The following is an 18512-nucleotide window of genomic DNA, read 5'->3' as shown; positions in this document are numbered from 1 at the left end:
GGTTTCATTTCATGCAAAAGGTTTTGCAGACCAACATCACAGAGTTTAAAAGTTGGTGATAAGGTGTGATTGGTTATGTGACAAAGCAATTCATTGTTTTCACTTTACTCAGTCTGTACCTCATTTCTCATAAAATATGGACTAAAGAACTGGTATTTTTATAGCCTTTTTGATAATCCCCAATCCCCAGGCCACTAGTAATAGGACAGTGTCCCGTTATTTGAGATTTGAGTTTACCCTGGAATTATAAATGTGTTGTTAACTATGATGTACTCTGTAACCCTATATATTAATGCTATAGCCCTACTGAAATGTCCAAATATTTATACATGTGCTAGTGTCAGTTCCTGTGTAAAAGTATTCAGTAAATGTGCATGTGAAGCACAGGTTCATGGTCATAAACTGAGTGATTCAGTAATACCATGACCGACAAATGTAACTGCAAACTGAAGATGCGATTAAGTGTAATGTATTATGCCCATGCACCACGTAGCATACACACAGAATGTTAATTTGTCCTTTCCATTGTGCAGGATAGGTGCACTGTGTTTCAACCACATTGTTCGCTTCTGTTGATCGTACACCAGAAACTGTATAAGGTCAGGTCTGAACAATCTGTGTGCAAGGGTATTAATGGCTTAAATGCCTATGGATCAGAGAGAGCATTCACTACCTAATTTAATGTGCACACAGCTACCCAGTGACGTTCTGTATATAGATATTGCGCACACAACTGTCAGACTGTACTTCAGTGCATACAGCATGGACTATACACTTGGGACTTGATGATACCAGGATATGTTCTGTATGGACACTTTGTATGCAAGGTTCATTTCCATACTCAAGTGCAGTGCTATTCTTCATGCATTGGGATCGGAAGTATTACCATGTGTATTTTTATTACTGTGGTTTTATGTTGGACAATTGGTGTGATGTTGATATACAGTATATTTTCTTGTTACTTAAATGTGGCCAGTTGGGTTACCAGTAATTCTGACAGGCAGTATGGAGAAGGTTTTGCAGGAATCCGTATATAGTTGGCATGTGCACAACCCCGCTCTCCTCCCCAATTGCCTAACTCCCTGACAGGAAGCCCAGAACAGCTGCTGCATCATTTACATGGAAAAAGCTTGCAAAGGGGTTAACTCTGGGATACTTACTATTCAGGTCTGCTCTGTTCTTGAAACTACACAGTCAGGAAAATAAGGGCCATGAAGGTCTGAAAGAGTCTGCAGTTGATCAACTTGAACTCCTATGAAGTTTATTTGTTTTCAACATCATTTGCCCCATTGGTCAACAGCGATGATCCTGGTGACTGGTCAGGTAGATGTGCCCCTACTTTATTTGCAGCCATTCTATTGATTCCAGTGATTGTCCTTATATTTAAGACAAGACAAATAAATAAATCAGGCTGATAAAGTTATATTTTGTATACTTACCTCCAGGTAGTAGATGTAAACTGAATGTATGTTGCTGGTGTGTCTCTTATGTGTATGTGAGAAGGAGTCATAAAACAGTGGTGATCATTATGTAACATTCATTCATTCATCACTAGGCAGGGCTGGAAATCAGCAGTGTTATTATATACACCCAGTATGTGTTTATATTATAGATTCTTGCAATTATTGTTAACCACAGGTTTCTATTCTACTTCTTCTTAAAATCACTCACCAATGTTTCTTTAAAATTGTATATCATTATAAGGTTTTTTTCTCTCTAAAATCCACTCTACTCTCTTATCCATATTGCTATATTTCACACACTTTTTCTGCTTTATTTCCTGACTTATCATACTCTGATCTGTACAGGAAATTTACTGTTTATAGGAAACCTAAAGGTTTTTTCAGTTAAAGAAAATATAACAATCCCAAGGTGAATGAACGCTTCTATGCAGGAGAAATGAAAACCAGGACTCTCTGGTTTGATGTTTGCTCAGTTCATACGTCGCCTCTTCTTGCCTTTTGCACAGTAAATAAAGTGATAGGAATCAAACCTGTTTTCAGACAATGTGTGACCCCCCCCATACCTGGGGGATCACATTAAAAGTTTCATTAAAACTGCACATTAAAACTTTCACTCCTGTTCATACATAACAAGATAAGCCCATCATAATGATATCTTACTAAAAAAATGCATTTATATAAATAAAGTATGCCATTCTAGACTAGAACACAAAGGAGAACCCCTTCCTGTGACCAATATACTATATAGACTCCTTCCCTCCCCATTATGGGTACAAGCGTAAAAAACAAACCACCATTCCAATGGCTAGTACACAGTGAAGAGAAGTTGGCAAATATGTATTGTAGACCTCAATAATGGTAGCTAGTATACAATAGAGACACCCAATTCTGGTGGTTAGTATGTAATCTAGATCCCAATTGTAGTTGCTATTATACAATAAATACCTCATACCTGGGATTAGTATTCATCATCATTATCAACATTTATTTATATAGCGCCAGCATAGCACTTTACGATTGGGAACAAACAGTAATAAAAGAATACTGGGCAATACATGATCAGTCACACAACAATGTTAGTCACAGGGTTGTTGTCTTGTGTTAACTGTGTAGAGGGTGGTAATAGGGTAACCTAGGTAGATTAAGAGGGTGGTTGAGGAATATTATAAGCTTGCCTGAAGAGGTGGGTTTTCCAAGAATGCTTGAAGGTTTGAAGATTAGGGCAAAGTCTTATTGTGCGTGGGTGGGCATTCCACAAAGTGGGTGCAGCCTGAAAAAAGTCATGTAACGAATGGGAGGAATGTGATGAGAGTGGAAGAGAGACGCAGATCTTGTGCAGAGCGGAGATGTCGAGTTGGGAGAGATTTTGAAACAAGTGAGGAGATGTATGTCGGTGCAATTTTGTTGATGGCCTTGTATGTTAGTAGATTAATTTTATATTGGCTAATGAACATTAGAGCTCTGATGGTTAGTATAGAATGTAAACCAAATTTTGCTGCCTAACATACAATGTAGACCCTGCTTCTGGTAATTTGTGTATATGAAAGACTCCAATTTTAATGACTAGTATAAAGGATGTAATTTTTCTAGAGGTTGTGCCTTGAACTGTCATTGACAAATAGTTCTTACAATGCTCTCTAATCATATCAGGCAAGAAGTTCCTTGAACAGCCAGCTCCAAACTGTCTAATTGTTGCTAATAAAAGCTCCTGGCACACTTTTATTATATTACTAATGCCGGTCCAGGCTGATTTTAAAGGTATTGCTGAGTGCTGTTAGTAACAACTAATACACAGCTCCTGATACTACTCCATAGAAAAAGTGTGCTTAAAATAAAGAGTCTGGAACCCAGTCTAGCTGGACCCAAGGCAATTACCCAGTCTGGCCTCCTCAAATGCCAGCCCTCACCGCACACATGAGTAACCAGATAAAATGGGAACCTGTTAGTTTAGTTGGCACGACTGACATTTGATCAATGCTAAGCAGTGTTAATTTGGATTGTTCTGGGCCAAATTGATTTAAAAAAGCAGATTGGCTGTCACAATCTTTACATTTCAGCTGGTTTTATGTTGTAGAAGAGGGCATACTTTAGTTTTGCCAATCCTTCACTGTCTGGATACCTGCTGCTGACTGCAGGCTGCCACGTCTCTGTGACCATCTGTCCAATATGTCAATAACTAAACTACCTTGTGAACAGCAAAGTATGCTAGAGAAGAATGTTCTTGAGAAAAATTGATTGATGTTAGGAGACCTAATCCATTTACCTTTTCTCGCAGTGCTGACAATTTTTTAAGAGTGGGTTCTTATAATCCAACCATGAAAAAGTTCCAACTCCCAACAATATCAGCAAAGCTCAAGAGATGTTCCCATGCCAACAGAACTCATTCATCTGCAATATGACAGTTCCGTTTTGTGTGAAAACTCTTGAATAGATATTTCTAAATCTTGTAGTTTTTTTTCTGTATAATTAGGCATAATCCAAATGCAAATGAGAAGAGCCTTGAGTGTTTTAAAATGACATATTTTAGGTTTGCATCAGAAGCCATGTAAGTGAACCACAAAGCGCAAGAAAAAATCATCAACTTCTTGAGTTTTCTAACGGTAGCTTAGGAATATGCGCACATTTAAGTCAGTTCAATGTTTTTTTCAACATTGATTCCCTACAAAGTGTTTTATAATGTGTACTGAACTACGGTTGATTATATGTTTCATAGTTTACCTTCTGTTTTTTTACTAAAGCTGAAGGAAAGTTTGGATCCTGCTCTAGAGCCAATTCTTCTGAAGCAGACCTTTGTGTCAGGCGGAAGAATGCTAATTCGCCTCGGAGACTCTGACATTGATTATGACAAGAATTTTAGGTTCTATATGACAACTAAAATGCCAAATCCACATTATCTTCCTGAGGTAAGGAAAAACAGCCATTGTACATTTTTTTCAATGTGACACTAAATAAAAATGATCTGTGACTTTACTGTCGTAATACATGTCCTGCATGTTTCTTCTCAAATTATGATAACAAAATTATAACTTGGTTAAGGCTGAATTAAACAAAGCCTGCACTGCAACTACTATTAGTAAATATAGTCAATATAATTCTGTTCATTAATATAACATGTTCCAATCTTAGTAGAGGTTTTTCTCAATTCTTAATTTAGTTTACCTTTGTTAACAACAATGCCAGTTCCACCTTCTAAAACTTTTTTCTGTACTATTTTATATTTGTTTATCTATTAAAAATTATGGGATTCTGTGCATTGTACTGATCAGCAGTGTTACAAACTCAAGACAATAAAGAGATCTTTTAAAGCGCAAGTAAATTCACTACTATTCTCTGGCTGTGTCTTATGCTAGGTACACACTACAGAAATTTCCACCAACTTTTTATGCTGAGCGATTTTACATGAGATCGATGTAACGATCGCTCGGTCCATGGACTGCATACACACTAGCCTTGTTTAGGACGATAAAGGGAAGAGCGGACGTCCCTTTAGCGACTTTTTACAGCAATGTTGTCGTGAGCAATGACTGTAATTTCGTACTCACTGTTGTGGATCGGTCGGAAGTTTATACACACTACACAACGGAAAAGAGATTGGAACGAAAATATTAAACGGTACGACCAACCAAATGAGGCGACAATCGTCCATTTGGGCAGACTTTCGACCATCGTGTCACTACACACACTGACCCGACTTTTGAACGAGCGGTCATATGACGGCTGATTGAGCCAGTGGCGGATCCAGGGGGGGGAGGGGGGGCGATCGGGGCTTGTGTTTAAAACACAATCAGAGCAGCCGGGCAGCACACTGTCACTGCTGAACGGACCTGCACAGTGTGTAGCCGCCGGCAGCCTTAGAAGTCGGAAAGGGGGTGGGGCCTAAATCGCCCCCCCTGCATCGCCCGGGGTATAGTAATTTCCTAGATCCGCCCCTGGATTGAGCCGATATTGGACGAAAACCATGTAGTGTGTACCTAGCTTTACTGAGCTGTAGAAAACCAATCTGACCTATTCAAATACTAAGATAAATTATTTTAAGCATGTAAAAAGATCTTGATATCACTGAATGGTTTACACCTGGCTAAATGTATCTAGAGAAGTTTAAAACTAGAAAAGAGGAACTCTATTGCATGATATTGGTTTTATGGTTATTATTTAAATGGCATGATGAAATGGTGCCACAAGCGTTTGGATATACAAATGGAATGGACAGTATGTAAGTTTTCATGATACCATGCCTGTATAAGACATGTTTATACCATTTTTAAATTGCTATTTTTTTAGATTTGTATAATTCTTTTTCTATAAGTATGATAAAATATTACATGAATGTACTTTACGGCTCATTTGGCAATATATTTTGATCATATGAGCACATATTTGAATTTAGAGGCTAATTACATTTGAAACTAAAAATGTAGTTTATAGTGCAATTAAGTAAAATTAAATAAATCATGACATAATGGTGGATCTCCTTGATTGACCATTAGTTCCATCGGTGCAGCACAGGTATGTAAGCTTTCATATCTTCTTTTAAATCACTTAAATTCACCCAAAACAGAATTTTTAGTTTTAGGTGGAATTAGTCTTTAAATGTGCTGTTATTGTTAAAAGTTTTACATTATATGAAATGTTTAAATTGTGTTTTAGTTATATTTACCAATTACACCATAATATATAATCATTATAATATGTATCATATTATGTTTGTATTCAGTTTTTTTTTTCATGTCCTTGTCTTTATGCTTATCTGTTTTTGTTGTCTAGGTGTGCATCAAAGTTACTGTAATTAATTTCACTGTGACCAGATCTGGCCTCGAGGATCAACTGCTCAGGTTAAATTTTTCGATGTAGCCTCTTAGTGTAAAGGACAAGGGCAATGCATTTCAGACTAACAATACAAAATATTACATTTCTCCAATAAACATGTTAAACAGCAAATCAGCAAATGATTAAATTGTTCATTGCCCATTGTATTATATGGTACAATTTTATCACAGTAGTGAAAAAGTCAATATCTCAAACAAATTAAAATTTGGAAGCCAGAATTTAATTGTATAATTTTATAAGTAATAAAATTAACTGAAACTATCATGTCCTATATGACCAATTATTTTGCTCTGCCCAACTTATTGGTATTTAAATTTAAAATTAATAAATTAGTAAATTGATACATATGTGATAAATGCATTTCCTGTGTTACTTGTTGAACATCTATTACATTTGGGATTTACAGATCCATTTCAGTTATGGATTTTGTTGCTGTCTCCTTGGCATGTTATAGGCAATTATTTATCATCTTGAGTTTACATGTTTTAGTGTACATTGAACCATTATAATGCATATCTATGAAAATACACAAGTCTATAAACTAGTTCTGCATCTTTCAGTGATGTTGTCCGGATTGAGAGACCAGATCTAGAGGAGCAAAGAAACCAGCTTATTATCCGGATAAACTCTGACAAAAATCAACTAAAGGCAATAGAAGACCGGATCTTAAAGCTGCTCTTTACATCGGAAGGAAATATCTTGGATAATGAAGAACTTATCAATACACTTCAGGAATCAAAGGTCAGCCATTTATCCACCGGCTGTCCTACCAAGAATAATTGTTCAAGCCTTTGCACACGTCACTAGTTGCTCATAAGCCAGATCAGATTGCAAGGATGTCATCAAACCCTAGTCTGGTGCCAGTATTACAGTAAAGTCACAAATAAAGTTTATGCAATTGGCTCCAGTCTGTACTATAGCAAAGTTTTATAGAAAAGTTTATTCCAAAGGTAAGAACCCAGTATTGGGCTAACCTGAACATTGATATGTCTATTTGTAATTAGTAAACACATATTTCCTGATTTCAGTACAGTGTCTTTCATAATTAAATATATAATTAATAAACACGATACATACTTAAATCTGAGAGCCAGTTCAAATAGTTATAGTTTGTTTGCATGGGCAGCACGGTGGTTAGTGGTTAGCACTTCTGCCTCACAGCACTGGGGTCATGAGTTCAATTCCCAACCATAGCCTTATCTGTGTGGAGTTTGTATGTTCTCCCCGTGTTTGTGTGGGTTTCCTCCGGGTGCTCCGGTTTCCTCCCACACTCCAAAAACATACTGGCAGGTTAATTGGCTGCTATTAAATTGCCCTTAGTCTCTCTCGGTCTGTGTGTGTGTGTGTGTGTGTGTATGTTAGGGGATTTAGATTGTAAGCTCCAATGAGACAGGGACTGATGTGAATGAGTTCTCTGTACAGCGCTGCGGAATTAGTGGCGCTATATAAATAGATGATGATGATGATGATGATAATGATCCAGCAGTATGGGGCTGTGTCTGCTGTTCTGTCATGTTTTTGATCCCTTCCTATCCTGGTCTCAACAACATCACATACAGAATATTTTTATGCATTGATAGCTTAATATTTACAATAGACAAATGAAAAATGTGTGTAAAATACAATTATTGAGCTACATGTAACAGAGGGAGCAAAATGTTAAGTAACATTTTACCTCGTGATTCCAGATAACTTCAGGTGCTATCAAAAGTAGATTGCAGGAAGCTGAAGCTACAGAACAAAAGATAAACACAGCTCGTGAGAAGTACAGAACGGTTGCCACCCAAGGGTCCGTCATCTACTTTGTCATTGCAAGTCTCTCAGAAATAGATCCAATGTATCAGTTCTCATTGAAGTACTTCAAACAAGTAAGTTAAACATTCATCTTAGGGAGCTACATATAGTTTTCATCATCAGACGCTCATCGACACTTGATAAGAATGTTCCACTATTCCCTGTTTAGATATGTTGTTTTTTCTCAAGTAGAACTACTGTGTGTGTATTGTACATATTTCGAAATGTATTCAAACATCTTCTACACAGTCGCTATTAATCTAAGTGCTTGTGTACAATAGTGTCATTTAAATCTGTCTTTAAACCTATTTATAATGTTGATATTTTTTAATTTTTTTATGATTTTTGTTTACATTTTATGTGGCATTATTAAATAATTTTTTTTACAAATCAATTTTAAGACATTTTTGTTCAAAAATGACATTTTGAAAGACAATTTTGTTTAAATGACAAATCAAATTTCTCAGTCTGTCCTTTGAACATTGCAACACTAATATTCTTAGAAACTCAAATATCGCAGAAATAATGTACTCATCTATAAGCTTCACCCTTACACATTTGCATTAGGCAAATCTGAATAATGTGACTGCATGTCCCAATTATCTTTAAATTCTCCACTTGCTTTATATATGATTTATACTGTTATAATCATTTTAAGTATTGTGTTACCTAAATATACTATGATGATGATTATATGCACAATTATGGAAACTTATTTGGCAAATCGAAGTGCAATTTTATGAGTTTTTACTAAATCTTACATTATTTTTTAGTGGAGTTTTTTTTCTTTAATCAGATGGATGTTAAAATAGAGATATTCATATATTTGGTTTATTGGCGGAGGAAAAAAAAGGTCTTTTTAAAGAACTTTTTTTAAAAAATAAAATAAAAATACAACTTTTGTGAATTCTGACCAAAGTTTGAAATATAATCTGTGGACAGGTTTGTATTAGATGACAATGAAATAGCTTACCAGGACTGGGGAATGTCTTACTCTTCCACCTACAGTATACGTCATTACCTCGTTTGTATGTTTTCTAATGTAATATTGGGAAACAGATATGTGCTTGCATCACTTTCTACAGCATTTCCCATAATTTATTTTTATATTAATGTGGATTTTTTAAAAGGAGGGGTCAGCTATTGTATTCCTCTGATCTGTCTGCTGGCACTTAATAAATAATCCCCTCCCATATAATGACATCATTACTTATTAAAATCTAAAAAGAATATTAAAACTATAAAACTGGAATGTAGGCCCAATACTGAAAGGACCACAGAACCCACAATATCAAATATTTTATAAAAAATTTGCTATGAATAATTTTCACATAACTATATAACATTTAAAAATGTAAGGAACTTCTCAGAGCCAACATATCAAGATAACCTTCATGGTGTATTTCTGAACATTTATATTTTGGGGTTTATTGGTCCTCTAAGCTGACTATGCACTACAATTGGCTTGATTAGCCTGATATCTCAGCATGTTAACACAATTTCAAATAATGATCCTTTTATCGGTCATGGTGGAAATGTAGTCACAGGATAAGCGCTATCGGCCTGTGTTAAAATGTGTATGTATTTGTATATCTCTGAAGGAATGTAGTGCATGCAGTGGAGGGCTGGCAAATTTTAGCACGGGGGCAAGACTTGACTCAGCAGTCTATTAGGAGCATATTAAAGGAAAAAAAATGCAGGTGGCCCAGTGATAAAGCCCAAGGTAGCCCACTATGGGACCGACCCAGGGGGGAGATGCCCGCCTGACCCCCAGCCCAGTCTGACGCTGAGCGCATGTTTGATTGAAACATGTAAAATTGACACACAGATGCTAGGGTTTTTTTTGCATTAAAAAGCAAATATATATGAAAACACCAACATCTGACAGCTGCCATTACTTGTAAAGCTTAGGGTAAGTAACAGCAGAAAGTCAGAGTAAACCATGGACTGAAACCCTTGTAGATAAAAACCCCAAGTTTCAGTGTGAAGGCCTATGCATGCCCAGCTATGCTAACTTGTTTTTAATCTATTATATGCAGTGAAATTGCAAAACAGCCATCAACATAAAAGTTTTGCAAATTGACACACCTTGATTTTCCCCTTCCTTTTTTTTTTGCAGTTATTTAACACGACAATTGAGGCTGCTGAAAAGAGTAATGAACTTGACATTCGCCTGGCAACCCTGCTTAGCCAGACTCTTTACTCGGCTTACACCAATGTTTCACGAGGCCTCTTTGAGCAGCACAAGCTTATCTACAGTTTTATGCTCTGCATAGAGATCATGCGGCAGAAAGGAGAAATCACTGAGTCAGAATGGAATTTCTTCCTCCGAGGGGCTGCAGGCTTAGATAAGGTGGGATTGTAGTGCTTTTAGCACAGATAAATCTGGATGTTTTATATCTTAATAGCTTGAAACAGAAGCTGTAGCCTGAAGGAATGAATGTGTTCATATAAATGCAGTGCTAGACTCCAGGGCCGTATCTAGGGCTGTGCGACAGGGGCGACCGCCCAGGGCACAATGCTGAAGGGGGGCGCAATTTAGGAATATTTTAGGTTAATTTGGTCAATGATGAGGGCTAGGGGGGCGGCATTTGTCTTTCTCGCCCAGGGCACCAGAATTCTAAGTTACGGCTCTGCTAGACTCTTCCACATTAACCCATAAGGAAAGTGTCTTACTATTTGATTTACAATGCACTGGCTATACATGATCACAGATAAGAGTGAGAAAAGCTATACTGGAATCATGTAATGATTTTTTGTTTGAACTGATGCAAAACTGTGCAGCATTGTAGGTAATGTATTGATGTATTTATTTGCTATAGACCAGGATTAACAATTTCCAACTGGTGTGGAACTACAATATTCAGATCTGCCTATTTTAGTGATCCTAAATGGAAAAGAAACTGACAGTAAACTGGGTTACATGTTTAAACAATTATCATGTGTTAGATTTTAATTAAAAGAAGATTATATTATTCTCTAGTGCAACAATGTGAGCTTGTCTGATGGTAAGACCCACATGTTATACATGTGATTTGTTAGTTATAATGAACTTTTTGTGTGACTTTGACATATACAGAGAAGGTTTGTGAATCCTTTAGCATAATCTGTATATTTCCATTCCAGGATCGGTAAATCTAAAATAGAAGTTCAGTACATAGGATCTACTAATATCATTCATATATACAATATATATGTGTCAGGCAGCGTCCCCGTGCTGTGTCCGTCGCACAGGGACGGACGCCTGCTATTACTGCCGAGCCCCTGGTTGCTAGGCAACCGGGTGCACTCCCGGGCCGGCGGTCACGCGTTCCGTTGCTAGGCAACGAAACGCTTCTCAGTAATTCCGGCGGTGGTGTTTAGCGTCACCACCGCCACTGATTGGATATGAGCCCTATAAAAGGATCACTCTGGCACTTGGAGAGTGCCAGAGTATTAGGTCCCACCTAGCTCCAGCGTTCCTGTGCATTTCCACTAGTGACTCCTGTGTATTACCTGGCTTGCTCCTGACTACCCCTAATCTGTGCTCCTTTTGTATTGACCCCGGCTTGTTTGACCATTCTTTCCTGCGCTCCTGATACCTGACCCGGCTAGGCCCTGACTACGATATTGGATTCTCCCTGTGGCATATCCTGATTTCTCGATTCTGACCCGGCCTGCCTGACACCGTTTCCATCCTACCGCTTCACTGGTTGCTCCCTCTGAGGACCGCGACCTGCGTGTCTCCTGCAGCTAAGACCATACTTCCTTGCGGGGGTTCCTGGCGAAGACCTGGGACACGTTAGACTCCGCACCTCTTTGGAGAGTAGTGCTAAAACCAGTAAGCAGTGTATCCAAGGAATTATGTCTCGTCTAGACTCCCTACAGGCAGTCCAACCTCCCCCGACGGAACCTCCCGCTGCTCCTTCTCTCGCCGCTGTGGTTCCAGTGGCTCCGTCTTCTTCCCTGACTCATTCTACCGGGCTTAGAATTCCTTCTCCAGAGAAGTATGATGGAGATCCTAAGAGATGCAGAGGTTTTCTCAATCAGTGCACCATTCATTTCGAGTGCAACTCCTCTGCCTTCTCATCTGAACGCACCAAGGTAGCCTTCATGATATCCCTGCTCAGCGGACAAGCATTGGCCTGGGCTTCACCGTTATGGGAGCGCAACGATCCTTTACTAGAGAACTCCGCAGCATTCATCGATATGTTTCGTAAGGTCTTCGATGAACCTGGTCGGATCTCCTCAGCTGCCTCTAGTCTGTTGAATTTTCGACAAGGTTCGATGTCAGTCGGTCAGTATGCGGTACAGTTTCGTACCCTTGCCTCGGAACTTCAATGGAACAACGAGGCTCTCATCGCTACCTTTTGGCAGGGCCTTACTGACCGGATCAAGGATGAGCTAGTCACCAGGGAACTCCCCTCTGACCTGGATACCCTTATTTCCCTGTGTATCCGGATTGACCTACGTTTTAGGGAAAGAACGTCGGAGAGATCTCTCACAAGACGCCCTCTCCGCTTGGCGCCTACCTTTCAAAATCCTATTTCGGCTACGGAGGAACCAATGCAGCTTGGTCGCTCAAAATTGACGTCCGAGGAGCGTGAGAGACGGTTTAAGCGGAGACTGTATCTATACTGCGGAGAGTCTGGACATGTGTTAAGTCTTTGTCTTAAGAGACCGGAAAATGCTCCCTCCTAAACGGTAAGAGGGAGGCCGCCTTAAGAGTAGCTGTTTCCACTCCATACTCAACTTCTAATCTTGAGTTTCTCATGCCAGTACTACTGGTCAGTTTTAAGGGACCCCAGCAGACCCTAGCCTTCGTGGATTTCGGTGCCGCTGGGAATTTTATCTCGGCCTCTCTTGCCTCACAACTCCAGTTATCCATCCTAGACCTTCCTCAGGTGCTAACGCTGACAGCTGTGGACGGTAACCGCGTCAGCAACGGTACCATCTCCAGCATCACTAGTGCCGTTCAGTTGCGGATTGGAGCCTTACATCAAGAGTGGATCCAATTCCTAGTGTTACCACAATCTGTCAATCCTTTAATTTTGGGTCTTCCCTGGCTCTGGGCCCACTCTCCACAATTTGACTGGTCTCGTGCCGAAGTTATCTCCTGGGGTCCGCAGTGCCGTAATCAGTGTATCTCCTCACCACGTCCCCATGTTTGCCTTACTCAGACCAATTCCGAGACAACCACACTACCCTCAGTCTACCAAACCTTTAAGGACGTCTTCTCCAAGCAAAGATCAGAGATTCTTCCACCTCATCGCCCTTGGGACTGTCCGATTGATTTAATTCCGGGAAAACAGATTCCTCGTGGTAGGACTTTTCTCCTGTCTTTGCCAGAAACCTAGGCAATGTCACAATATATCTCTGAAAACTTCTTCTTCTCCGGCCGGAGCAGGGTTCTTTTTTGTTAAAAAAAAAAAGACGGATCCCTACGTCCTTGCATCTATTATCGGCAACTAAATAAAATTACCATAAAGAATCACTATCCATTGCCCCTGATTATGGACCTTTTCGATAGAATCAGCGGAGCCAGAGTCTTCACCAAACTAGATCTCTGAGGGGCATATAATTTGGTGCGAATCCGTCAAGGAGACGAGTGGAAGACAGCGTTCAACACACGGGACGGACATTTCGAATATCTAGTTATGCCCTTCGGGCTTAGTAACGCGGGGGCGTTACTAAGCCCGAGGGGCATAACTAGATTCAATCTTTCAATCCTTTGTTAATGAGATCTTCCAAGACCTCTTATATCAATCCGTCGTTGAGAAAAGCAAATCCATCTCGCTCTAAGGTTAGGACTTCCTCATCATTTGTATCTAAAAGTTATTTATATAATTCAAAATGAGGGGGTGCACTCACAACCGAAGTTACTATCAAGAGAAAAAATGGTGAAAAGAATCACCTGAAGAGATTGTTAATTGAGGCACTCCAGTCCCTTGAAAAATATTTAAAAACAAATTTTATTGAAAATTTATTAAAAATAAATGTGCCAGATAACATCACAGTCGGCGAATATTAAAATAAAGAAGTGATGAAAAATAAAGATAAGTGATAGAAATAATTAAAAATACCCTTCCGGGAAGCCGGTGCTCACAAAATTGTGACACTTATAATTTACTGGGAATAATACCCATAATTATGGACATTGTATCAATGAGATTCAAAATAACACGGTTTATTGGGATTCAATTATATTCCCTATATTCATCGATACATAGTGTGTCACATATAGCCAGCAAGTGTCTCCACTCTGAACTAAGTAACTGTAGTGTAAGAATGCACTTGTAGGGTTTATAATTATCAAAACCACTCAGGTATAATAGTCTGACATAGACATACAAAGGAACTTAAATAAATGTATATATAGTTCCAAAAACTCAGGATTGGTACTCTAACCTAGTACCCTCTCATACAATGTGTGAAAGAGAGGGGTTAACTAGGTCATAACCGCAGAGGATTTCCTTCTAACACATATCTGCTATATTGGGAATTGAATCCTGCCTATGATCATACTGATGGTAAAGATCTGACTAGCGATATGAAGGAACCTCAAATCTCCTCTTGTTTGTCAGACAATATTGCCCTGGTGTTAGAGCCCTAAACAAAGCGCACTGCTAGGTTCAAAATTATAACATTAGATAGAGTGTGACACGATCGCGGCTAACTCCGCTGACCGGCTTCACACTTCCGGGTGTGTGACGTCACGCGTCACACGTGACCCGACGTACGTTTCTCCGTAATCGGCTTAGTCATGGGAAATGACTAAGCCAATTACGGCTCTGCATTCCGGCTCTGCATTCTGATGTACGAAGATTCGTGGGGTCCTGTGCTACGTGTGCTCATTGTAAAAACCCCAGGTTGGCTCCACCAGGTCTTCTACAACCGCTTCCTACCCCAGACCTTCCTTGTCAAAGTATATCCATAGATTTCATCACTGACCTTCCCCCTAGCAATGGGTTCACCATCATTTAGGTCGTTGTTGACAGATTCTCTAAAATGGCCCACTTCGTACCTTTGCCCGCTCTACCATCTGCTTCTCAGTTGGCTCTTATCTTTATTAAGGAGATATTCAGAATCCATGGCTGCCCTCGCGAAATCTTTTCAGACCGTGGAGTGCAGTTTGTTTCCCAATTCTGGAGGGCTTTTTGTAAGACACTTAGTTCCGACCTCAAGTACTCGTCCGGCTATCATCCACAAACCAATGGCCAAACGGAGCGGGTTAACCAGGACCTCGAAGTCTGTTTACGATGTTTTTCTTCAGACAACCAAATAGAATGGGCTAATCTCCTACCTTGGGCAGAATTTTCCCACAATTTTCATCACCACAAGTCTTCCGGTGCTTCTCCATTTTTTTGTCGTTTATGGAACCCAACCCACCCTCCTAGATTTCTCCGGTCAGGTTTCCTTGCCAGTTCCAGGTGTTGAGGATTTAATGCAGAACTTTTCCCAGATTTGATCAACTACCAAAACCAAACTCAAAGAGACTTCTCAGCGCTATAAGCAAGCGGCAGACCGTCATCAGAGATTTATTCCTCTATTACACGTTCACGACAAAGTATGGTTGTCTACACGCAACCTCAAGTTGAGGGTACCTTCTCAGAAATTGGCTCCTCGCTATATCGGGCCCTTCTCTATAACACATGTTATCAACCCGGTGACCTACAGACTCCGGTTACCTCCTTCCCTGAAGATCCATAATGTTTTTCATGTCTCTCTTCTGAAACCACTTGTACTCAATAAGTTTGCATAGAAAAAAGATGAAGTCATTGTCTTGGGGGGGCTGGGGATTTTTTTACCCTGTGCACATGATACTTAAAATGCATAGCGGGGAAGTTCCCCTCGACTCACACCACACCGTAGCATAACCTTTACCACCATCTCAATAAAGACACGGACACAAAATTAAAGTTGGAATAAATGAATAAGATTTATTAAATTGAATGATAAATTTTAATGTTGGAATGAATTCTAAATAGGAGCTAAAGAGGACAGTAAGACGAACGAGAGCAGGGCAGTCAGCAACAGCAAAACCAATAAAGGTGGAAAGGTCAGACCATAGTACCACCAGCCCAGGATCATACCTTATCTATTGGCCGGTGCTAAAAATCTAGTCCAACGGCAAGACTACACCCCCCTATAAACCGCCAGTATAAACCTGAAAATACCGGCTGAGGGTCCTCCCCACAGGCGGACCAACCATACGATGACACACATGAACAAAAGGGGGGTAGTGACCTATGACCAGATCAACCGAGCACCATATGCACACTTACAGACTGCACTGCTCTCCTACCCTGCCTAAACTACATAAACCAACCTGAAAACTTACCAAAATCTAACTTGAAGGGTGGGAGGGAGAAATCCGGAAACAGGAACGCCCAAGTCCTGCGCGAGCTGCCTTATAACTGTGTCAAAGTACCATGCCCTTCCAACCCCTATTGGCTTACACTCCAAGGAAGCCACATATGATTGGTGATTCATTGAGTCACTCACCCGTATGATTTTAACTTTGTTTAGTCTAAAGTCCACACTTCCCTTATTGAAGACATAAGCGATGGTCCTCACTCTATCCCAAATTAATGAAAAGGTAGGTCAATAATTTTGAACTTAGTTGTATAGCAGATGTAAATACAATGCCTATTTCCATAAGTTCATTTTGACTTTGATTGAACAAATATCACATCATTATTTTTTTTCATATCTTTATTGAACACACTGATTCAATATTCACTGCCATAGTTGGATAATGCATCTGAATGTTTAGGTTTAGTCAGGGCCACCTTAACAACTTTATGGGCCCCCGGGCAATGCAGTGTACCGGGCCCCTAAAAAAGAAAATATATATATATATGTAAAAAAAAACGTAATTATATATAATCACTTTTTTTTTACACTTTTATATTAGTGTTGTGTGTATAAATGTAGTCGTCAGTGAAAATTTTGATAATCCTACAGTCAAAGCAGTAATTATGGGAGTAGAAGGAATAGTCAGAATCTAACGGATATTACTATACATAGCAGTCCATATTCTAAGTTAGATGAGTAGCTAGACCAGTGTATCACTGTGTAAACTGGATTGTCAGAGATTATTCAATAGCTGGCAGAAAATAAGGAGCTTCAAATGAGCTCTTAGAGATTCAGTTATTGGGCATCAAATCTTTTTTTTACTTAAATTCCACCAGGTGTTATATGCTTCCAGCTAAGGTTGATATATATTCTGCTGCAATTTTACCCCATTTCATCATGTAGCGCCTTTTTAAATTGCTGCAGGACTTCAATTAAGTTTTATTTAGTCCAGAGCGGCTGTCGACTCCTGGGGTTGTTGTCCCTGAGGAGTAGAAAGCGGACTGCATGACAGTGTAGACCATGGGGTTGCTGACCTAGTTTTGAGAAAAATCACCAGCATCTGATACTTGGGGCTTGTTAGAGCAGTTTGATCAGGTGACTGTTGAGCAGTGTGAAAGTTGATTATGTTTTTTTCCTTAGAGATAGAGCTCTAACAAAGCACTGCCATTACCCACGGCAGTCTGAGCATGCCCCCATTAAATTAGCTTTTTAATGTATTCGTACTTTTGGTTTGAGTGGTTTCTGCTGCATAAATTGCTGATACAATCCCAAATGAATTGATGGTTCAATAAATTGCTGGGTCCATAAGCACCAATACACCTTTCCACAATGTTCTGTGGTTGTGATGAGTTTCTTATATTGGAATATATTATTTTATTTTCTACAAGCAGAACAATTCTTATGCATTGTTTCCTGCTTTGTTTACTTTCACACCACTCTAGTTCAATGTCTTCATACGTGGACACGTAAACACCAACATTACACAATTCAAGGTTTGCTTAAAAAACTTAGCTATAAGCATATTATATCTTTAGCTTATAGTAGATTTGGATGAAGAAATACTGTTGAATATTTTATGCATCTACATTTATTTTTCTGAGATCTATTTTTATGGAAGAATAATTGATTTCTATAAATATTTGTCAAAAATACTCGGATGGGACAACCAAAGTTTGTGTATTTTGTTTTATAGGGGAAGGGGCCCTAAAACTCTCAGATTACTGTTGTCTCACAGTTTGGATCACCTGACTCAAATTTTACTGTTAGGCTAAGTGCACTCAGGTTATTTTAATCCTCCCGTTTTCTATTTCTGGTATGTGGAGAGACAAAAGGGAGACAGAAGCACACAAGGGTTCATTGAGACCTATTGGGAACATATTTTTCACATAATGCCTGGCAATAGATCGATGAGAAATAGTGCAGGGTCTGTTTTTTTGTGTGCATCCATATTGGTCCTGCAGGAAGAAACCTTTATGATCAGGCACAGTCTCCAGAAAAGGATCATGGAGCATCCCAGGTAGATTATAACCAAAATAGGCTTTTAGGCTAAAATAGTAATTCTTATTTTAGATACCAATATTTTTCCAAGAA

At 39.2% G+C, this 18512-nt stretch overlaps 1 protein-coding gene across 1 annotated transcript in view; it reads left to right on the top strand.

Moving 5' to 3' along the window:
- DNAH6 (dynein axonemal heavy chain 6) overlaps positions 1-18512 on the top strand; it is a 218960-nt gene that overhangs the window by 152419 nt on the left and 48029 nt on the right. Inside the window, exons 56-60 of the mRNA XM_075199102.1 lie at positions 4202-4366; positions 6228-6295; positions 6851-7031; positions 7979-8158; positions 10204-10437. Coding sequence (XP_075055203.1) covers positions 4202-4366; positions 6228-6295; positions 6851-7031; positions 7979-8158; positions 10204-10437 — 828 coding nt within the window. The remainder of the gene's footprint in view (positions 1-4201; positions 4367-6227; positions 6296-6850; positions 7032-7978; positions 8159-10203; positions 10438-18512) is intronic.

Source organism: Mixophyes fleayi, chromosome 1 (genome assembly GCF_038048845.1).
Source record: "Mixophyes fleayi isolate aMixFle1 chromosome 1, aMixFle1.hap1, whole genome shotgun sequence".
NCBI lineage: Eukaryota > Metazoa > Chordata > Amphibia > Anura > Limnodynastidae > Mixophyes > Mixophyes fleayi.
This window is presented reverse-complemented; position numbering and strand designations above follow the sequence as displayed.